Raw genomic sequence first — 21,465 nt, forward strand, 5'->3', positions numbered from 1 at the left:
CCCCATCTGACCCCTCATCTCATGCTTGAATCTACTCTCCAGTCTTCCCGTCGGGCCAGAGACAGTGCCTTCTTGGTTATTGTGGCCACAGACTGTTTCCTGCTCCGAAGACTCTTTTCTGCAGCATCTTCTTCCCTCGGAACAGGCGGACGCCTCCCCGCCGCTGACTTGTGTCTGCCTCCCACTCTTGATTTTCCTGTCCGCTTCAGATCAAGGATTTCTTCCCCCTGAAAACTCTTGATTTCAGTACAAATGACTTCTAAAAGACTCATGCGTGGGAACAGCCCTTCTCACAGGTGTAAATAGCGCTCACACTGGAGTAACGTGACCACCATGGCCACTCCTGTTGTATACATTTCTTATTTACAATTTCCACCTTGTTAAATATATATATAGAGGTACATATTGTATAATATGCATCAGTTTATTTTATGTGACGTTTTATTTTATACTGCTTCTGTATACATTTTTATCATTTCAAAAAATGTGTATTTCACATTTCTTGGACTATTTTTTTAGCTGTTATTCAATAATTCATTTTGTATACTCATGGTATTTAGTAATAAAATCCCACCTATGTATTTCTTCAAAGGCTGCTCTTGTTTCTTTGTGAGTTTTCTGGGAAGAGAGGGCGAGGGTGGACCAGGCACTCTGCGTCCCCGTGAGCGCTTGTGCTGGACTGGAAAAGGGTGTGGGCTGTGCCCTGGGAGGCAGAGGGGCCGCCTGCAGGGAGCAGCACCCTGATGCCTCTGGCTGCTGTGCCCCCAGGCTGCCTGCTCTCACCTGCACTGCAGGCCACTCCGAGCGCCCCCCGACTTCAATCAGCATCTCTGCTTCCCCCTGTTCAGATGTTAAGGTTTCTTATAAACTTTTATCTGAACAAAATGAAAACAGGAGAAGTTTGAAATCCATGAGCCTCTCTAAGGGCCTCCCAAGTCCCAGTGCCCCAGGCCCTGCTGGGGTCAGGGCCAGGACTGGGGTCAGGCAAGTGAGGCACTTGCCTCAGAGGCAAGAAGCACACGCACAAGATCATGACGAATACAGTATCAAAAACTGGAAGCCAGGATCAGGACTACAGGCATTTTCTTGGTCTCAGGCTCCAGCATGGCCTGCCTGGCCGCTCCTCAAACTACTGCAATGTTCTATGTCAATCACGTCTCAGTTTCTATTTTAAAATTCAGATTCTCAGGTTTCACCCCAAATCTACAGAATTTGCCTTTTAACAAGATCTCCAAGTGATTTGCATGCACATTTAAATTTGGAAAATATTTTATTAAACTACCCTAACCCTTACGAGACACCTTATAGTCCCACTGAGAACTTTAATAAAGTTACCAATGCCTCAGGTCAACTAAATCACAGCTTTGAGGGGCACAGGAGGGCTATCTCTGAGGCAGCTCCCAAGATGACCCTAACATCCAGCAGGGTTTGAGATCCACTGGGCTGGCAGCAGCCGTGGGAGGCCCATGATATCTGATCCAATCAAGACAGTGCATCCCAGCTTAGGGGCTCAACTCCAGGCATGTATTCTACAGAGCGTGGACTCAGACTGGCCTACATAGTCCTGCTCTTCTCTTGCCAGATCCCCTCTTTCCTGACCCACTTGGAGGGGCTCCCTCTGGGGTGACAGTTCACCTGCCTGCGGGGAGGAGATGCCTGTCTTGTTCTCTGACATGTGGCCACTGGCCTCTGCCTATGGCAACTCCAGGGCTGACTGCTCCCTGCTAAGGTCCCACAGGGTCAGAGGACCTAAAAATCAAGGCCTTTGAGGTCTGGTCCCATACTCAAGTACAGGGTCAAAGAAAGACTCAGCTGCAAGTGTCAACTTTGATAGAGGTTTCCAGAATATCTAGTACCTAAGTAGACAATTGATGACCTGCTAGAGTTTTCTTTAGTCCCAACAACAAAATTTTAATTAAAATTAGTTGTCAACATTTCAAATCAACGGAGTTCACATTTTAAAGATTTCCCAAATTGTTGAAAACTGCAGATCCCACCACCATCAGCTGCAGCCATGGTGAGGCTCCTTTAGACAGGAAGCAGCCCCAGCTTCCACCCTGGCCTGACCTGTCTTACTCTGTGCATTGCCTGCCCAGCCCCTGGAAGTACTTGGCCTGAGCCCCCTAAATTCTGATCTGACTGTTGACCTTAAGGAGAAGCTAAGGAAAGGAGAGGACGGAGCACCGCGAGATCCAGACTGTTGCTATTTGCACAGCACTGCCCGCTGCCTCCTGAACATCCCCAAGCAGTGGGAAGAATCTGAGGTTCTCAAAAGGCCAACTTCATGAGAAGCAAGAACTCTGCTTTATGGGCTATGTTATTCTCTCCTTCTGCCTCCTTCTGCCTCACCCCCACCCCCCGCCCCTTCTCAGAGGGAGAGCCAGTTAGCAGCCAGCTGAGATGTGAAGGCCCAGGTTGTCACGTGCAGGGAGAAAAGTCAAAGGAGAAAGCCAAGGGCCTTGTCCACGGGAGACGTCCACTTACAAAGCGAAGGACACCTGGGCTTGGGGAAGGAAGGAGGGGGTGGGTCGCTACTTCTAGTCTTTCCTGGTGCTTTGGGAATCTCTGCATGTGGCGAGAAGTGGCTGGGCAGACCTGAAACTGTTAAGGATTGTGTCAGACACATGCAGGGGGGGGGGGGGGGGCGGGGGCGGCCAGGGGGCGGGCAGGTGAGGGGCGAGAGGGTATCTACAGAGCGCAAGGCCTTCCGCCCCCGGGGCTGTGGCCCCAGCAGGGTCCGCCCATGTGCTGCGGCCTCTTCTGGAGCTGTGTGTGGAGCACCGTGGCCGCACTCTCCCTGAAGGCCAGCTCTGCGGGCTTATCTGGGGGAAGAGGGGTCCAGGGAACCTCCTCATGTATGTCACAAGTGCCACTGGGCCTTCCTGGCTCCTGGGACGTCAGGAGGAGTCTGAGGGTCCAAGCCGGGATGGACCCACCTAGGCCGCAGCCTGTGCTATCCACCTGCAGGGTCACTCTGGGCCCAGGGCCCTGGCTCAGCATCAGGCTTCTAGGCAGGGTGTCTGCCCACAGATGCCTTGTCCCCGGAGTCTACCTCCAGGAACCCTGGCGTCCAAGGGGAGGCGCGCAGAAGCCAGCCCGAGTGGGTGCCCTGGAGGTTCTTTCCTGGGAGGTTCTGTCCACGCCTTACTCTGCTCAGGAACGCGCAGTCAGCGGGGTCGGCCCATCCTCCAGGAGAGAGCAGGAGCAACGGCACATGAGGCAGCCCAGCTGTCACCCCCAGGAGGTGGCAGGGTGTACCCCATCCTCCAGCAGTCACACACGAAACACTCATTCCCGGAATGAATGTCACAGGGGCCCAGACGGGGCAGCGGGGGGCTGGGGCCTTCCCCGAGCTCGCGGGCAGTTGTTACAACACTGGGATCCATTTGTTGTCCTCGTTGTAGAGAAAGGACTGCTTGCCCAGGAATTCCGGCTTGTAGGTTGCTGTGGGAGAGAGACACATGGCGGTGAGAGGAAAAGGCCAGTCTGAGGAAAGGGCTCGTGCCCTCGGGCTGGCAAGTCTGGTGAGGCTGCTTTCTCAGCCCCTGCCTCTCATGTGGGGAGACAGAGAGGAAAGGAAATGGCCGAGGCAGCACTTGAACTCAGCTTCCTGCCTTTTAAAACTCCTTTTAACTTCTTTCTTTCTTTTTTTAAAAAGATTTATTTACTTATGCATACTGGGATAGAGGCCACAGGTGCAATGGGGTGAGAGGACTCACCAGAGACAGAGTGGGGAACAGAACAGACAGACTGACTGAAATACACTGCTGAGGGGAGCAGCAGGCGAGTCAGGAGAGGTCTGCCGTGCCATGTGGGTTGCTCCCTGGCTGGGGAATCAAGCTCGTGCCACAGTGACTACCAATAGCTTCGTAGTGCTGAGACTTAACCCCTTGTGCCACCAGGGAGGCCCCTCCTTTTAACTTCTTTAACAGAAGAAAATTTGCACAAGTTATCTGATTTTGAAAAATAATATTGAGCAAAGCAAGGTATCAACTTGATGGAATTTTGTTTTGATTTAGCGCAGAGATTTTCAGGAAAGTGGAGCCATGACAAGGGCGCACACGGTTCTCTAGGGGCCCAGTAGCCAGGACCCTGCAGGACTTTGCCACCACAACCCCCGCGGCTAGAAATACCCCTCGTGATACTGATTTGGCCGACAATGCTGGTGCAGTTCCTGGGGGTGTGGCTGAGGGCACGGGCAGCAGAGCGCCACCCACAACATCAGGAAGGCGGATGGTGTGCTTCCACCAGGAAGACCCCCCGGAATGCCCACCTCTGTGTGGGGGACTGGCCTGTGCACCACGCACGGCATGGAGAAGGCGCTTAGGAAAAACTCCTAGAGGACAGGGTGAAACGGGAGTCAGACTAACTGGGATCCCCATGTGTCCCTGCCTCCTGGACTTAACACTTGTACAGAACATTCAGCATCACAACAGTCAGACCAACCATGTTCTGCCCGATGACCACAAGGTCAAACCACTGCAGCCTGTTGACTCGACGACTACTCTATCTCCAAGGTCAACGCTATGAGAATGACTTTCTCCCTGTCTCGTCTACCTTACATTTTACTCATCCTGTGTGCTTGGACGGGCAGTGCCTCTCCTACTGCAGGGGCTCCTCTGGGAGTAGGGATCAGCAAGCACCTGGCCCAAGTCAGCTTTGCCTCCCCAGGCAGCGGCATCACCAATGCTCATTGAAAGACTGAGTTTAACTGGCAGCCACCTCGACTCTGCCGTCCTCCTGCTATGCCACTGGCCCACCAGCACACCTGTCCACCAGCACACCTGTCCACCAGCACACCTGTCCACCAGCACACCTGTAGGCAATAATGTTGCTAGCTCTGACCAGTGGCAGGGGGTGGCAAACAGCTAAGTGGCCATGCAAAGAACTATAAGTAGGTTGGGAAATACAAAGACTGCCCACCAGAGTGAACCCCTCATGCTACTGGCCACCAGGGAGCTCCCAGGGGTGACGGCCCTGCTGCTTAAGCTCACCTGCACGAAGGAAGCGGAGCTAGCTGACTTACAAGAACTGCTCCAGGGAAGAGTCCCAGCTGAGTTTGTGACAGACAAGGCATAGAGGGGAAACAGCCTGAAGCTGCCTCTGCTTCTTACTCACTGGGACCTCAGACACCTCGCTCTCCAGGCCTCTCTTGCTCCCCATCTGTAAAATGACTCAACCAGACTAGACCAGTGGTCTAAACATCTTTAAGACATGAGACTTTTCACACTCGGGCAAAAGCTATAGTCTCTTTCCCCCGAAAATAATGTCTGCACCAAGTGCGCGGCCATCTTGGAGTCAGGCCCCAGTCCATCCTTGAGCCTCTTGGACGTTCACCTTCCTGAGCAATGAATCCCTGGCCTGGATCATCTCTAAGAGCCCTTCAGCTAAAGAAAAGACAAAAGACAACCTTTTATACTCTGAAAGTGTAAGCTGAAACGTCTTCCAGATCTGCTAACCCCTGTAAACTGTTTGGCAAACAGCCTGTAAATCCATGGCATCTGATGGCCCAGGAATGCCAAACAATTCCAGATTTGGTTTTTACAATCATTTAAAAACAATCCTCTGACCTGGGCCGGGCAGGCCTGGCTGAGTTGGCGCCACTGTCCACCGTCTGGTGTTGGACACAAACGACGCGCTGGAGATGAAATGCTTGGGGGGCCCCTTGTAGTCCACGATCTCATACTGCCCAGGGCCAGGCAGCGGCAGCTTCGGGGGCAGAGGCAAGGGCTGAGCAGAGAAGGTCAGGATGGGGTTTTTCCTTCAGAAAAGACAAAATGGGAAGATGAGATGTCACTACAGTAATCTATTGGGGACATGGTGGCTTTGATGGTTGTTAGACATAGCCCAGACCTGTCCTACACCAAATCATCTGCGAGAGGATAGACGTGGCACTGGGAGGCCTGGGCAGTGCCCTGGTTCCACTGGTGAGGTGGGGGGCCTGGATTTCAGCTTCCCCATCTGTACACTGGTGATCACAACAAACCATGGGGGGGTGTTATCAGGGTTGAGTGGATTATGCACCTAAATCACTCAGAGCAGGGCCCCCTCACAAAGTGAGAGCCGAGTACATGCTGCTGTTGAGCTCATCAGGACTGGCAGACAGCACTCATCTTACGTGCCAACTCGCATCCACTGGGCATGCCTGGCTGGAGCTCAGTAAGGAAGCTTACCCGGGCTCGGTGCAAAAAGCACTGGTGATCCACTGGTGATGTCTGCCATGGTCAGAGACCTAACAAGGCATCCCAAATTCCAGGGACTTGCCACCCCACCATTAGTCTCTAGAGGACATTCTAGCACTGATGTTCCAGAATCTTACTAAATCAAGAGACCTCTGAATAACACACACCACTTACATTATAATTGTTTTCAGGTCTGTCTCCCTTCCTTCAGGAAAGGGAGTCTTTTATGTCTGGTGTTGAGGGAACAGATGAAAGATAAATGCAACCTGTACTTGAGCCCTAGCTCTGTCACTAATTCACTCCGGGCCTCGGTCTCCCCAGCTATAAAATGAGGGGGTTGGACAAAGTGACCTCGAGGTCTATTCTAGTTGTGACCAGCCATCAGGCCTTGATTCAGAGAGGTTCCCTGGGTTGCCCAGAGAATTCTAGAAGTGGGTGCATTCCCGGCTCCCACCTCACTCTGAGGCTTCCTTGAAGCCCTCTTATCTAAAGGGAAGAAATGATACTGATAGCCACAGGAACCTTACCCCATCTTGAAGCCAACCCATCTGGGGTTCCTCACCACTGGAGCTCTGTTGCCCTTGGCCAATGCTTTCCCAAGCAGAAGTGTCCTTAAACCCAGAGAGCCTCTGGGGACCTAGACACATCCAATCCAACCTCCTTATTTTGTTAGCGAAGTTGGTGCCCAGAGAAAGTGAGTTACTCAAGTCACAGAGCACGTTAGAGGTAATGCTGGCATGAAGGCCTCCCCTTGGACCCAAGTCTCTGTGCCTGGCAGTTTGGGAAAGGCCAGAAAAACTTGAAGCAAAGAGGGGAACCCAGACCTCAGAACCCCAGCTTACAGCTTTACATGGTCCAGAGCTGTCCCCTGGTGGGGCTGGGCAGCTCATGAAGGCCCACTGTGCACTGGGGCCAGAGCTTTTATGGGTCTCGTAGCTCTAGTGTAAAAGTGACACTGATCCTGCCCCATGGAAAGAAAACATTTATCAAAGGCCGGATTAAGTGTATTCGTGGCTTCCAAGGTGAGCTGTTGTCTCAAATGGCCTGGCCGGAGAATAATGAATGTCTCCAGGACCCAGCAGGTCGCTGGGGAAGGCATCCAAGACCCTCAGGACACTCCCAGACACAGGTTCACCCTGCCTCAGGGATTCCCAGGATCAGGAGGGATAAAGGGGCAATTTTTTCTCATCATTAAAGGGCAGCAGATGGCCTCGGGGGCGGAATGCAGTATCTGCTCAGCAGGGTAGCGGGTGACAGATTACAGCGTTTGGGAAGAAGCATCCCATATCTAATTGAAAATCCCAGGGAACCTTAGGTGGGTCCCTCATAATTACCCAAATTGGAGTGAGGCCAACGGGGCTTGATTCTTCGGCTCTGGCCGTGACAGGACAGCATGTCTGTGCAAAACCAGTGGCTTTAAAACTCCAGGAAGTAGCGAGGGGTTAGAAAGGTGTCACTGGGTGTTTCACCTCCTCACTGGAGGTTGGAGCACCGAGGAGGAACTATTTTGATCTCCAAGAACCCTTGTCCTGACTCACCCCATTCACTGACTCATCATTGTGACGGGTAACAAAGGCCTAGGCAAGTGAAACCTTGGCCGACACTTCACTTCTTTTCTGAAGACCCCACCCCGCAACCCCCAACTCGCAAGCTGGAAAACCCTCGGTCTTTGAGTCAGTGAGGTGCCCATACCAAGGAGACACCCTCTGATGTGTTTTTCAACTAAGGAGCCCAGAAATGCCCGTGCGAACACCCACCCTGCCCGAGCACAGTTCCCACCCTCCCCTCATGCAGCTCACCCTGGCTGGCTTGATGAGGTATGTGGGCTAATTTGCTTTATCCTTGCAAGCACATTATGAAGTGTTCTTTTTGAAAATTATTTATTTATGTATATTTTACATCACTGTTCATTTTTTCTACAATATTTGCTTTCTTTTCTCAGGTGTAGTCCCTATAGAATTTCCACCACCAATTCTCCTGTGCGCCATCACCATAGTCGCTTGTGCTCTTCCTGCCCTCGTTTTGTTTTTTTTTTAAGATTTATTTATTTATGCATACAAGAGCTGGGGTACAGGCCAGAGATGCCGGGGGGCGGGGGTGGGTAGGGGGAGGTGAGAGAATTCACCAGAGACAGAGTAGGGAACAGAACAGGCAGATTAACCGTAAAGTACACTGCTGAGGGGAGCAGCAGGTGAGTCAGGAGAGGTCTGCTGCGCCATGTGGGTTGCTCCCTGGCCGGCTGGGGATCGAACTCGTGCTGCTGAGGCTGCGTATTGCTTCACAGTGCAGTGCTTAATAACCCCTTGCGCTACCAGGGAGGCCCCTTGTTTTGATACCTCTCCCTTCCCCTCCCCTGCAGAATGTCTCTGATTTATAGTTGTCTGTTTATTTTTGTTATGTTGTGTTGTATTTTTTATCGCTGTTATTTTTTTCCCCTGATCCCTTATTTAATTCCTCCTATGAGTGAAACATCTGATATTTTTCTTTTTTCCTTCTGACTTATTTCACTGAGCATGATCCCTATATTACGAACCCAATTTTCTGGTGATGAATTTGTATTCTAGGGAACTAAGCTCACAGGGCAGGTATGTGGGATAGTGGAGGTTGCGGGGAGGCCTGTCTTGGGGCCTGTACCCACTCTGCCTCCCCAGGAGACATGACCACCCTGTCTCAGGACCCAACCTCCCAACCATCTGGGCTCCACTTTTGTGGCAGGTGACATGGGACTAACAACTCCAGGGAGAATTAATGTCCCACCAATTCTTCCTGCATCCTGAAGAAAGCAGAACCAAAATGCCATCTTTGTAAGTCAGAGCCCTACTCAAGAATGGGGAGCCGAGCAAGCACTTCCAGGCCAAGACAAATAAGAGCAGGCGGCCCGTCCTGAACACGTGTGGGGAACCTGGTACCTGGGCTGCTTGTGCTTCTGGAAATGGGTGATGATTCTCAGAGGCTCCACCACTCTCCAGGCGGCCCTGGGGACCTGAGTATGATTAGGCTCGAGACAGATATTCTCAAAGGAAGCCACATAAGGATGAGAAGGAAACAGGATGCAGACCTTCTGGGGGCCCTGACAGTCCTAGGCATACCCGTTTTATTGCGCCTCGCAGATATTGCACTTTTACTAATCAGAGCTCGCAGGGAGCAGGTGCCAGGACAGCACCATCTTCCCAACAGCACACGCTCGCTTCTTGTCTCACATTTTGGCAATGTTCACCCTGTTTCAAACTTTTTCATGATGGTGATCGATATCTGCCCTGGTGGTTTGTGATGTGGTCTTTGACGGGACTATTGTTACCTGTTTGGGGGCGCCACGCATGCTCCCATAGCAATGGCAACTTAACCATAGACGTGTGTGTCCTGCCTGCCCCCCACCAGCCATTCCCTCCTCTCCCTCTCCCTCTCCTGGGCCTCCCTATCCCCTGAGACACAACCATATTGAACTTGGGCCAATTAATAACCCTACAACGGGATCCTGTGAAGGGGAGAGTCGCATGTCAAACTGGAAATGATTAAGCTGAGTGGGGAAAGCAGGTGGAAAGCCGAGAGCGCCGATAGCCAGGCCGCGGGAGCCAGTCAGCCAAGCTGGGAGTGCGCAGGGAAAGTTCCTGAAGGAAATGGAAAGCGCTCCTCCAGAGCTCACAGGAAGATAAGAAAGCGAAACGGGCTTATTGCTGAGCTGGTTTTAGTGGCCTGGACTGAAGATCAAGCCAGCCGCAACATCCCCTCAAGCCAGAGCTGAAGCCAGAGCAAGGTCCTAACTCAATTCTGGGAGGGCCGAGAGAGATGAGGAGGCTGCAGGAGAGACGATGGAAATTAGCAGAGGCTGGTTCATGAGGTTTGAGGGAAGACGCCTCCCCCCCCAAAACACAACAGTGCCAGGTGGGGCAGCAAGTGCTGGCGGAGAAGCTGCAGCAGCTCTGAGGTCTCTGGGGGAGGGGGCCGCACTGCATGACAGGTTTTCAGTATAGATGGAGCAGCCTGATGAAGAGGCCATTGGACTTTGACAGCGAAGAAGAGGAGTCAAGGGCTGGCTTCCACTAAAGGACAGGCTGGCTTTCTTGTCAGGGGTGATTTAGTTGAAGCCAATGCTCATTTACCAAGCTGAAAGTCCAGGGCCTTTAAGAAATCAACTCTGCCTGCACTCTACAGATAGAACAACAAAACCTGACGCTGATCTGTTAACAATATGGTTTACTGGACATTTTAAGCCCACTGTTAAGGCCTGCTGCTGCTCAGGAAAAAAAGATTTTTTTGGTAAGCATCAAACATGGGGTTGCTGACACCTCCGCCAAGTACTGTCCTTTTGAATAGGTCATCGGCCACACGTGTGCCTCATAGGCACCATCCAGGGGTTGTGATGGTTCAGTTAAAGAACAAAAAAGCGTTCCAGGGCAAAAATACCCACAGCTGGCTTTCACTAGGCCAAGTGGAATCTCCAGCACCTGCCCGAGAAGTGCTTCCCGTTTATATTAATGTAACCCTTTCAGCTAGTGCCTTGAGGGGATGGCTTTCCAAGAGCTTCTGGCTTCACCATGCCCGCCACGCCGGCACTATCAGAATAAAACTTCCTTTGTAGAAATTCTTCGTTGTTCAGTCTTTGGCTTTCTGAGTGAGGAGCAAAACCACCCAGTTCAGGTCAAAAACATTTAAAAAATATCACTGCTCGTTGGCGATTCACCTGGCCACCGAGATCTCTGCTGGAAGTGTCCACGGCCTTGACGGCTGCTTCCGTGCCTGCTCTCGCAACACCCATTCACAGCCCATGGACGGGGGGTATTTGACACTCAGCTCTTACTGTCTTAGAAATAGATTTCATAAGACTATAGGCTGCCACAAGCAGTGATTCTGCTAATGGATCTGGTTTCAGTTGAATTGAAAACGTTTGGAAAGGATTTACCATTCTATCAACATTCACAGGAATTTGGAAGAAATGGATTCCAACCCTCATGGATGACTTTGAGGGGTTCAAGATGTCAGGGGAGGAAGTCACTGCAGATGTGGTGGGAACAGCAAGAGAACTAGAATTAGAATGGAGCTTGCAGGGATGAAGAGTCGCTTCTTATGCATAAACAAAGGAAGTGTTTCCTGGAGATGGACTCCACTCCTGGTGAGGATGCTGTGAGCATTGAAATGACAACAAAACCAAGGATTCAGAATATCACATAAACGGTGTTGATAAGGCAGCAGCAGGATTTGAGAGGATTAACTCCAATTTTGAAAGAAGTTCTACTGTGGGTGAAATGCTATGAAATGGCATTGCATGCTGCAAAGAAACCTTCACGAAAGGAAGTTAATCTACCCAGCAAACTTCATTGTTGCCTTCATTTAAGAAATGGCCAGTCACCCCACCTGCAACCACCCCCTGATCAGTCTACAACCCTCAACATCGAGGTAAGGCCCTCCACCGGCAATAAGAATAGGACTTGCTGAAGGCTCAGGTGATGGATAGCATGTTTTAGCAATAAAATATTTTTAATTAAGGTATGTACTTTTTTTTTTTTTAAACATAATGTGATTGCATGCTTAGACCACAGTGTAGTAAAAACATAACTTTTATATGGAAACCAAAAAATCTGTGTGACACTTTATAACGATAGTCACATTAATGCAGGTCTGGCACCAAACCCTCAATATGGCCAAAGTGTCCCCACTTGTGGGTTCCCGTCCCGCCTCCCTCCAGGGGCCCAGGAAAAAAAAAACAGAACTCAAATGTGAGAGACTGGCGTTTGGATGGTTCCCTCCATATTGCAAATACTTAGCTGCATCTTTGCTTTATATAATTTATCATTCAACATAGATGGATGCTTTTTCAGAATAATCCTGAGTACATTTCCATTTTATCTTCTTGCTTTTAAAATGAAACTTAAGGGCCTCCCTGGTGGCGCAGCGGTTGAGCGCTGGGTTGCGAAGCTGCCCGCAGCCTCTGCAGAGCCGGTTTGATCCCCGGCTGCTCCCCGGCCTCCGGAGGAGGGTCCCACAAGGCACGCAGACCTCTCCTGCCGCCCCGCTGCTCCCCTCAGCAGTGTACCTCGGTCCTTCTGCCTGCTCTGCTCCCTGCTCTGGCTCTGGTGAATTCTCTCACCCTCCCGCGCTTCTGACTGTACCCAGTGCTTGTACAAATAAATAAATAAACAAATAAATAAAAATAAATCTTTAAAATAAAACTTAAGATTTTTCAGCTTCATTCTTTCCAGGTCAATTTTTAAATATATTTTTTGGACCTCCTCTGGGGGTCCATTCTATTGGTTTCCATGTTCACTGCCCCCTTCTGGTCTCTTCAGTAACCTTGGATGTGTGTATAGGCCATGGAAAGACCTCCCCAAGTTTTTTGGTTTCCATATAAAAGCTATGTTTTCACATGGAGATATGAAGGCCACAAAAGCAATAAGGAGCAGCCGCAGACCAGAGAGCCAGGTAAGACATGACCTGCCCCGGGGACAGTCACTGCCCAGGCTGAGTCCAAGTTTAAGAGACACTGGGTTTAGCAGCTCCCTTTCCCGTGGACCTTCTCAAAGAGCTCAATAAGCTCCCGGGGAGGAGGGTTTGTACACAGCGCTTCCAGGCTTATCCTCTGTGGTTCACAAACATCACAGAGAACCAGTGAACCCCAACATCACCAGACACACTGCACCAAGGGTCCAGCTGGAGAAACTGCCCATGGGAATGTGTGTGGCCACATAGCCTGGGCCCAGACACCCTGCATTACTGCAGCATGCTCCCCTGCCTTGCTCCAGAGCCGTTCCCAGGGGAGCCTTGCTGAAGGCTCACCTGGGCACCACTCAGCCTCCGGCACAGAGCCAGGAACCTGCAGAGCCTGTTGACTGACAGATACAAATGCCATCAAATGAGAATATTTCAAACCACTTATCCAAATTGGAAAGAAAGACAAATGATGCTTGTGTGGGGAAAGCAGGTACATGCTGGGTGTTCTCCACTCTTTGTTCCCTATTTCTGTGAAGAAGCTGCTAGACTTGGGCTGGGGGCTTTAGTCACACCAAAGAATGGCTATAACTTACACCCTGTCCACCCACAGGGCATAGCATAGCAGCAGCCATCACAGTGCACAGCAGCAGCTGTCTTGACCTCTCTCATCTAATCCTCACAGAATTCTTATGAGAGGAAATTGGGAGGTTTTGGTTTGTTTTTTTTTTTTAATTTTTGCGTGGAAGAGCTGGGATGTAGGCCAGAGGTGTGGGGGGTCAGAGGGATTCACCAAAGACAGAGTGGGGAGCAGAACAGGTAGATTTTACTGAAATACACTGCTGAGGGGAGCAGTGGGCGAGACAGGAGAGGTCTGCTGTGCCATGTGGGTAGCTGCCTGGCTGGGGATCAAACTCAGGCAGTGGCAGTGATAGTGCTGAGACTTAACCCCTAGGCCACCAGGGAAATCCTGAGAAGAAATTTTTATCTCCACTGAATAATTTTGAAACTGAGGCTCAGAGAGGAGAGGTCTCTGCTTGGGTCTCTGCTTGGGCCTGCTAACTCCAGAGCCCATCGCCTACCTGTCTACCTGGCAGAGATGGGAAAAGATTGTGTTCAGGGAAGCCCTAAGCACTCTGGAGGCAGTGAGGCCCTGATGTTTGGAGGCAGCCTGTTTCTGGAGATGTCACTGCCCCAGTTCCGAGCCCTGGAGTCTGTGAAGGGTCAGGCTGTAGAACCCAGCAGCTGCAGGGCGGAAGGGACTAACCCAGAGAACTCCCTTGAGGCCCAAATCCCTTTCCAGAGCCCGAGTTCTATTCAGCATATTCATATCTGGCTCTTCTCCCTATAACCCAGTCACCTGCCCGAATTCTCTGGAGGGACCCAGGTGTCCGTACGCTCATCCCAGCTTTGCTGGCCAGCCCTCCTGACCTGGATGGGGTGAGGGCTTTAAAACAGACAGGTGGTGTGACCTGAATTGCAGTTAGCTCCAGAACCATCTGAGGAATAGAACCATTGTACTTTTTTGAGCCTCTTAGATGAAAATGGTAACAAAATTATTGAAAACGGTAACAAATCCATCTTCACTTTTTAAATTTGTGTGTATTAAGTCACTATTTGTACCTACTATATGTCAAACATACTTTTTAAATCTGAATGCAACACAGTGAAGAATGAATTGTCCTTACTTTACAGATGAGGACATGGAAGCTCAGAGAGGTTAGTAAACTGCCCAAGGTCACACAGCATGAAAAGCCCAAATCTAGTACATTTGACCCACTCCCAAGTCTAGGCCTTTAACCTATTGTACAAAACTATGAGCATTCCAATTATTATGTATATCCTGCCACCCCAGGGGCGATCATATATTATAAAAATACAATAATGTTGGAATCAGGAGAGGACAGCATCATGGGGGATGTGGAAAGATCCAGCCATCCTGAATCTGACTCCCTATGGCACCTCAAATGACCTATGTGGACTTAAGCACATCTCTCTTCTCCCCGGAGCCTTTCTTCTTCCTCTATGAAGTAAGAATAAGAATTCTTACAACAGGCTTATTAAGATAATTAAATAAGATGTTAAATTCCTGGAACACAGTAGTTGCTCAATAAATATTACACATTCAACAAGTATTTATTGTGCACCCACTATGTGTCAACAAGGGCCCCTGGAGAACAACTTGATACTGTGTCCTGCCAGAACCACATCCCAGAACCACCTTTCGAAAGAATCATCAAAATAATCAGAACTCACGGGAAAAGACTCTTTCTTTGAATTTTCACATGATGGGTTGGGTTGTAATAACCAGGTCCCGGGCCTGTTGATGTCAGTTTTGATCCACGGTCAGTTTTTGACTTAAAACAAGACATTAATATCTTTGGTGACTTCTTCACAAGGGAGTCATTGATGTTATAGTGCCCTAGGCAAAAAGAAATTTTTAAAATGGAATAAGGAACTTATCTCAAAAAATTACAAAGCAGTACCTTACACCTAAGAATATACTTAATGACTACACAGTGATGGTCCAAGATGGTCAGAGAGAAGGGCTGCCTGAAATAACTCCAAACACTAATTACCATGTAGGGCACACCCGCTGTGGGCATCACATACTAAGCTACACAATCCCTATGGCAACTCAGCAAGATGGCTGTGACTCTCTCCACTGTAAACACAGGAGAATGAGATTCACAGATAGTAAACAATTTGCCAAAACATTTTCATCTAGCCAGGGACTAACCTGCCTTCCTTCTCTTCAAAGATTATTCATTAGTCCAACAATTGGGTGGTTATGACAGTTGAATAACATTTTGATTCCTGGTTCATGGTAGTTGTTTAGTAAATAGACAATCAATAAATATTATTGAGCACTTACTATGTAGACCCAGGATCACCAGTCTCCAAAGCCTGGGCTTTCCCACCAAGCCCTGTCTCAAAAAATTAACAGTCCTGGTGATGATACATACAACTGCTTTGAAAGTGAAGGTGAGTAGAAAAAGTAAAATACAGCTTACAAGCCTATGCATGCTATAATGACATCTTTGTACAGATGGATATTGCTGAATAAAAGAGTATAAACTGGTGGCAGTTATATTGTGGGTAAGAAAGATATTTCATATTTTCTAAACATTGGAAAGTTTATTTTGTTTCAAATAAAATTTATTTTTCCAATGCAAAAGTGCTAAAAACAACAATGTGGAAAGTATCAGCAGTGTGATATTGAAAGGATCAATCCAGTGAAGGCAAAGGTGAGGGGAAACAGTTGCATCGTAGAAGCAGGAAGGTAAACTATCCCTGTGCTGAAGGCAATCTGGTCACAAATATCAAAAGCCTGAAATATTTTATATACTTTTAGCAATTTCCCTTTAAGCAAGTACAATAAGGAAATAATCTTGACTGTATGCACTACAAGCAAGTTAACTGTAATTCTTTGTATTAACAACCACTTTAAAACAACCTAAATTTCCAGGAAGAAGGCAGACTTTTTTTCCTTAACTTACAGAACTGCCATGCAATGGAATACTATACATCCATTAAAAAGGATTGCTCCAAAGATTTCTAATAACATGAAATGATGTTCCTAATACATGCTCGGGTTTCCAAAAAAAAAAAAACCAAACTGATGTTTAGTAAACAGCATTTATAGTATTGATCTCTATCATATTATTTTTCCCTTTCATATATATTTATATGTATATGTATTTATATTTATGTATATTTATATATATTCCCCCCACCCCCACCAAGGAAAACATTATAGCGATTCTTGATTATAAAATGCTGACAGGCAGAAACAGCGCAGAGAGAACTGAGGCTAAATTTCTGGTGAACTGACTTCCAGGCTTTTCCTGAATATAATTGTTCTGTTTCATGGTGTCAAGCAGTGTGGATTTAATTCTGTAACCCACATTTTCAAGTGAGACTTTAACAAGGGTGCTTCCCTATGTTCTATTTTTCTTTTTAAGGAAAAAGTAGAGCAGACAACATTGGTGATGTGCTTGCTAAGGCTAAACTCTGAAAATCCAACCAGCAAATGTGCGAAGCTCAGAATTGAAGGTAGGCAGGACCCCACCCTCAGCCTCAGTGGCACAGCAGGGGTGCCAATCACAGCTCCACATCTGTTTTCCTGGGGGTGAGTGAGCAAAAAAGCAGGGTTATTTCTGAGAGGTCCAAGCAGATTATTTCTTGCAGAGAAGCAGATTCTCTAGGCTTTGACCCCTGGCAATCTGAGGGATGGGGAGTGAAGGGGAGCATGGGGAAGGCTGAAGGCTTGGAGTCTGATGGGTTTAAATTCAAATCCAGCTGAGGCCCCCTGGGGGAGTCACCTGCTTTCTATGTATTGTCCTTTTTCACCTGTACTGTGGGGATAAAATAATAGCATACTTTCTGAGCACATGGTTGTATTCTATGGGGTTTTGAAAGCATTCAGTGAGATAAGAATAGAAAATCGATGGCACACAGTAGGAGCTTAACTAATACTAGCTTCTCCCTTCTGCTCTGTGTAACAAGGAGCTGGGGTCCCTCGGGAGGGCATGAGTGCAAGTATTGGGCTTGAGGTGCCCACAGCCCACGGCACCCTGGCGGGGCCTCTGGCCAAACCTCAGGGATCCCAGCTTTGTTCTCCTGTATAAACAAACAAGTGGGGTTTTGACCAGGGATGATGCAAGGCAGGGGAGCTTCAGTGGGGCTTAGCCTCCTAATTAGGGCTGGTTTTGTTATTCAGCTTCAGACTGATCTTCTCAACTTTAATCTGGATTTGCTGAAATGTGACATGCGCAGCAATTTAATCCACACCCCCATCTAAGAGGCGTGATCACAGAAGCAAACCCGCCCTGCTCCTCCTCTGAGCTCTGGGGGCCACAGCTTCCTGGGGGTCTTCAGGACCCCCGTGGGCAGGTCCACTGTAATGTACAAGGAGTGCTGTGGAGCACAAAGCCTCTCCAGCCCTCTCCAGACTCTTTTCCCTGCAGGGGTCGGGAGGAGGTCTGGGGCATGTCTCCAGCCCAGCAGGCAGGCTCCTGGAGGTTTCAGAAGGTACCATGTGACAAAGGGGGTGACAGCGCCCTCAGCAGACACCTGGGCGGCAGGTCTGCCAGTGACTAGCCGTGTGATGCTAATCAAGTCCCTGGGACTCTCTGAGTCTCCATTTCCTCATCTGAAGGACACATTGAGTGTGACCCTCGGGGGACATGTGTCCTCTATCAGGTGTCTGGATGGGGACTCAGCTGCAGGCAGTGGGGGCAGGAATACTGCAGCTGAGTGCAGAAGGATCCCCAAAGCCTAAGGCCCCAATGAGACTCAGTCTGAAGGATGGGGTGCCCTGCAGATCCCGTGGGTGCTCTGCCGCCCAGTCCGTCATTGGTGCTGGCGGCCACTTACCTGGTGGAGGTCCTGTGTCAGTAAGAATGAAAGGTCCCCTCTGGGTCTTTGATATGAACCCTGCTCGGGCACAGACATTGTTACTCTGTTTGCAGCAAGAGTCAGAGGCCTGGGGGAGAAAATAAGCAGGTGGGGGCTGTGCCTTCCTTTCTTTGTCACTGTGTCCACACAAGGAACACATTTACATAAAAAAATCAAATTCAAACCTGTCCTCAGAAAATGAACTGACACTAAAATCGGAGGAATTCATACCTCCTATGCCCTCACCCCAGCTAGTGAGTTTGCAATATGCTGGGGATCCCACGCAGTGGAGAGAACAGTGTCCCCCAAAAGACCCAGGGGTGTGTGATCCCACATGTGTTGCTTGCTCTTCTGAATTTGAATTTTCTCCTCCGTGAGAGCCTGATGTGGTGTTGGGGGTAGGGACGGGGGCCTGGCAACACAAGAATTGCCTCTAGGAAGGTATGGGATGTTATATGTGCACATTATTTTTTTCCTACAATTTTTATTCCTCTCAGGATGCAGCCTACATAGTTCCACTTGGATTTCTAGCGGTTGAAAATCCTCCTGTAACCTCAGGATTTGGAGATAGAAAAAAAAATCATGTAATTTAAGATCACGATTAGATTTATAAGCACACTCTTGTCTCAAATTGTCTGGACTGACCAGAAATTAAGAATTTTGGTTAATCCAAAAAACATGCACTTGAGAGTGTCAGTACGCGGAGAACTCTAAAAATAATATAAGAAGAAAAAAAAAACCCCTGAGATCATTCTTATGTGACACATGAATCATAAATATTTTAAATGTCAATTTGCAGTCTCCTGTATTTTAGATAAAAGATGCAATAAAAATTGTGCCAGTGATCGCTGGGAATATTTACTGAATGGGTGAAACTATTTGCTGGGGCCAAGATGATCTGGTTTTCTGTGATACTCCTTTGTCAAAAAAAATGTTCCTGAAGAAATGCAGAAGGCATTTTGATTCTGTGTTTACAAAGGCAGAGGAATTTAGCTTTTACCAGGGTCCTCGGGCCAGACTGCTGCAGAGAAGGCAAACAAAAGATCAGGTGGAGCGGGCTAATTACTGCGTGGAGGGAGAGGAAGTAATAACCCGGTAGCAAGGAAAAGGATTCCAGCAGAGCAGCGGAGGACCTTGGCTAGCAAAGGCACACAAAGACCCTGACAGACCTCAATGCAGAGTGGCTAACAGGATTATCTCGCTCCTACCCCTCTCCCTTTGATTCGACCATTGTTCTCCAGCTCTGAAAACAGCCTTCTGTAGACAAAACAGTACTTCAGCTTTATTCCTCGCCCAGACAGAAGGCGACTGAAAAAAGGAGCATTTTTTGTCTATGCTGAGTGTGTGGAGGTTTCACCAGTAGATTCTCGAGACAGTCAGCACCATGGGCCAGTTCAAAAAGAATGAAGCAGAGACCTCTCCTGTCTTGCCCACTACTCCCCTTAGCAGTGTGTTTCAATAAATCTGTATTTTCTGTTAAAAAAAAAAAAAAAAAAAGAATGAAGCAGATTGATGGTATGGGGGTGGGCAGGGAGAATCCAACATACAGAGTGGACAAGGCAAGTGTCTTGTGGACAGCGTGAGCCTCAAAACAGGAGGAGGAACTGAGGGAGGAAGGAAATATGAAAAGGAATTGCACATGGATTTGATGGTGGCTGGCTTTGGGGCACGTTGTAAGGCACTTTCACATTCTAGTTTGTGGGTTTCTGTAATGCTTGCTTTTGTGACGAGCATGTATTATTTTCAGAGTGACATTAAAACAACGATGAACAAAGGACATGCAACCTGAAATCCATCTCTTGACAGAAGGACTGGGTTCTGGCTTGAGAAATGGTCATTTCTAGATTAATAACCATATGTGCCTGGGAAGTCTTTCCTATGACGTCACAGCACTTGTTACCTGCCTGCAGCATCTCGGGACCTCAGTTGGCTCTGAAGGTATGAAGCTGGGGAAGGAGCACACAGCGGGGTGGGGACACAGACACTTACCCTCTGCTATAGCCAGGGAGACAGAAGGGGCACCGGCACCAGATAGCCCCTGCCAGTGTCTCCTGAGTGGCCTGGTCCACTATCAGGGATGGCAAAGGCAGAGTGGCCAAGTGCCTCACTTGTACCAGGTCTCAATCTCTCTCCTATTAGGTAAACCTCCTAACTGGCTTTCTAGAATCTGCTGTCATTGCAGCTCATCCTCCAAACAGCAGCTGAAGGAACTTTTATTAAAAAGTGTATCTGATGAAATCACCCACAGGTCAAGAGCATACCAATACACAGGGAACAAACTGCCTCCTGGGACCCTTAGAGTCCAGATCCATGCCTATCTGTCTCCTCTGCGTTCAGGCCACTCTAGCTACCTTGTTGTAGTTCCCTCTGGGCTAAACTGTAAGTTGCCCCAGGACCTTTGCACTTGCTGTTCCCCCGACTCTTGCTCTATTTTCAATTCTTGGGTATCAGCCTTGGAGCCTTGATCGCTGGGAATATTTACTGAATGGGTGAAACTATTTGCTGGGGCCAAGATGATCGGATATTCTGTGATACTCCTTTGTCAAAAAAATGGACCCAATCTAAAGTACAGTGGAACTGCCACCCCTCACCCACCCACATAGTCTCTCAGGCTCCAAATGTTTGTCTCCTCAAAGTTGACCCTAGTTTGTAATTATTTTCTTTATCTGTGTACTAATTCTTGTCTGAGTTTCCCAGTGGAGTCTAAGCTGAATAACAGTCTGGCACAGAGGAGCCGCAGGGCCAGTGAAGGGAGCCCAGCAGGGTGGGAACACAGTGACTGACCATGCTCCAGCTTTATACTATAGCCTTCTGCCCACTGATGTGCAAGTGGCCCCTTCAAGCTGGGAACTTTGGGCAAGTCCCTTCACCTCTCTGAGCTTCAGCTTCTTCTGTAAATGGAGAATAAGATATTCGTGGACTCCAGTGAACATTAAATAAGGTGAATACATAACTCTTAGAACAGCACATAAACCATGAAAAATGCCTCTCCACCATCATGGTCATTACTATTATTTTCAGACTTGGATTACTCCCAAGGAAGACTAGAGCTGTGCTGTCAATTCAATAGCCACTAGCTACATGTGGCTATTAAGCTCTGGACACATGGGTGGTCCCATTTCAGACATGCTGCAAGTATAAAATATATACTACATTTCATAGACTTAGAATGATGAAAAGAATGTAAAGTATCGTACTCATTTTTATACTGAAAATATTTTTACTACACTGGGTCATACAGAATCTTATTAAAATTCATTTCACCTGTTCCTTTTCACTTTTAAAAATGGCCACTAGAAAAATTTAAGTAATATATGTGACTGTCATCATATTTCTGTTGGACAGTACTGGCTTAGCAGGTACTTATATTGCTTTGAGCAAATTCTAATTGATTGACTCAATCCCAGAAGGTGGCTAGGATTTTTGTAGTCAGAAAAATATTATTTCTGACTATTATAAA

General features: G+C 48.3%; 1 protein-coding gene across 4 annotated transcripts in view; it reads right to left on the bottom strand.

Moving 5' to 3' along the window:
• Nucleotides 1-2,647: 2,647 nt before the first annotated feature.
• STPG1 (sperm tail PG-rich repeat containing 1) overlaps nucleotides 2,648-21,465 on the bottom strand; it is a 47,605-nt gene continuing 28,787 nt past the window's right edge. For 2 of the 4 annotated variants that reach the window (XM_054690904.1, XM_054690905.1), the window contains exons 7-10: nucleotides 17,985-18,093; nucleotides 14,862-15,027; nucleotides 5,571-5,761; nucleotides 2,649-3,444 (exon numbers count right to left, since the gene is read on the bottom strand). In XM_054690904.1, the coding sequence (XP_054546879.1) occupies nucleotides 3,368-3,444; nucleotides 5,571-5,761; nucleotides 14,862-15,027; nucleotides 17,985-18,093 (543 nt within the window). In that variant the 3' untranslated portion in view covers nucleotides 2,649-3,367. Of the gene's footprint in view, nucleotides 3,445-5,570; nucleotides 5,762-14,861; nucleotides 15,028-17,984; nucleotides 18,094-21,465 lie in introns of all 4 variants that reach the window. The other 2 variants (XM_037498382.2, XM_037498380.2) reach the window with 2 other exon arrangements.

The sequence above is a fragment of the Talpa occidentalis genome, unplaced genomic scaffold, assembly GCF_014898055.3.
Source record: "Talpa occidentalis isolate TD23 unplaced genomic scaffold, MPIMG_talOcc4v2.1 talOcc4.9, whole genome shotgun sequence".
NCBI classification, from domain to species: Eukaryota; Metazoa; Chordata; class Mammalia; order Eulipotyphla; family Talpidae; genus Talpa; species Talpa occidentalis.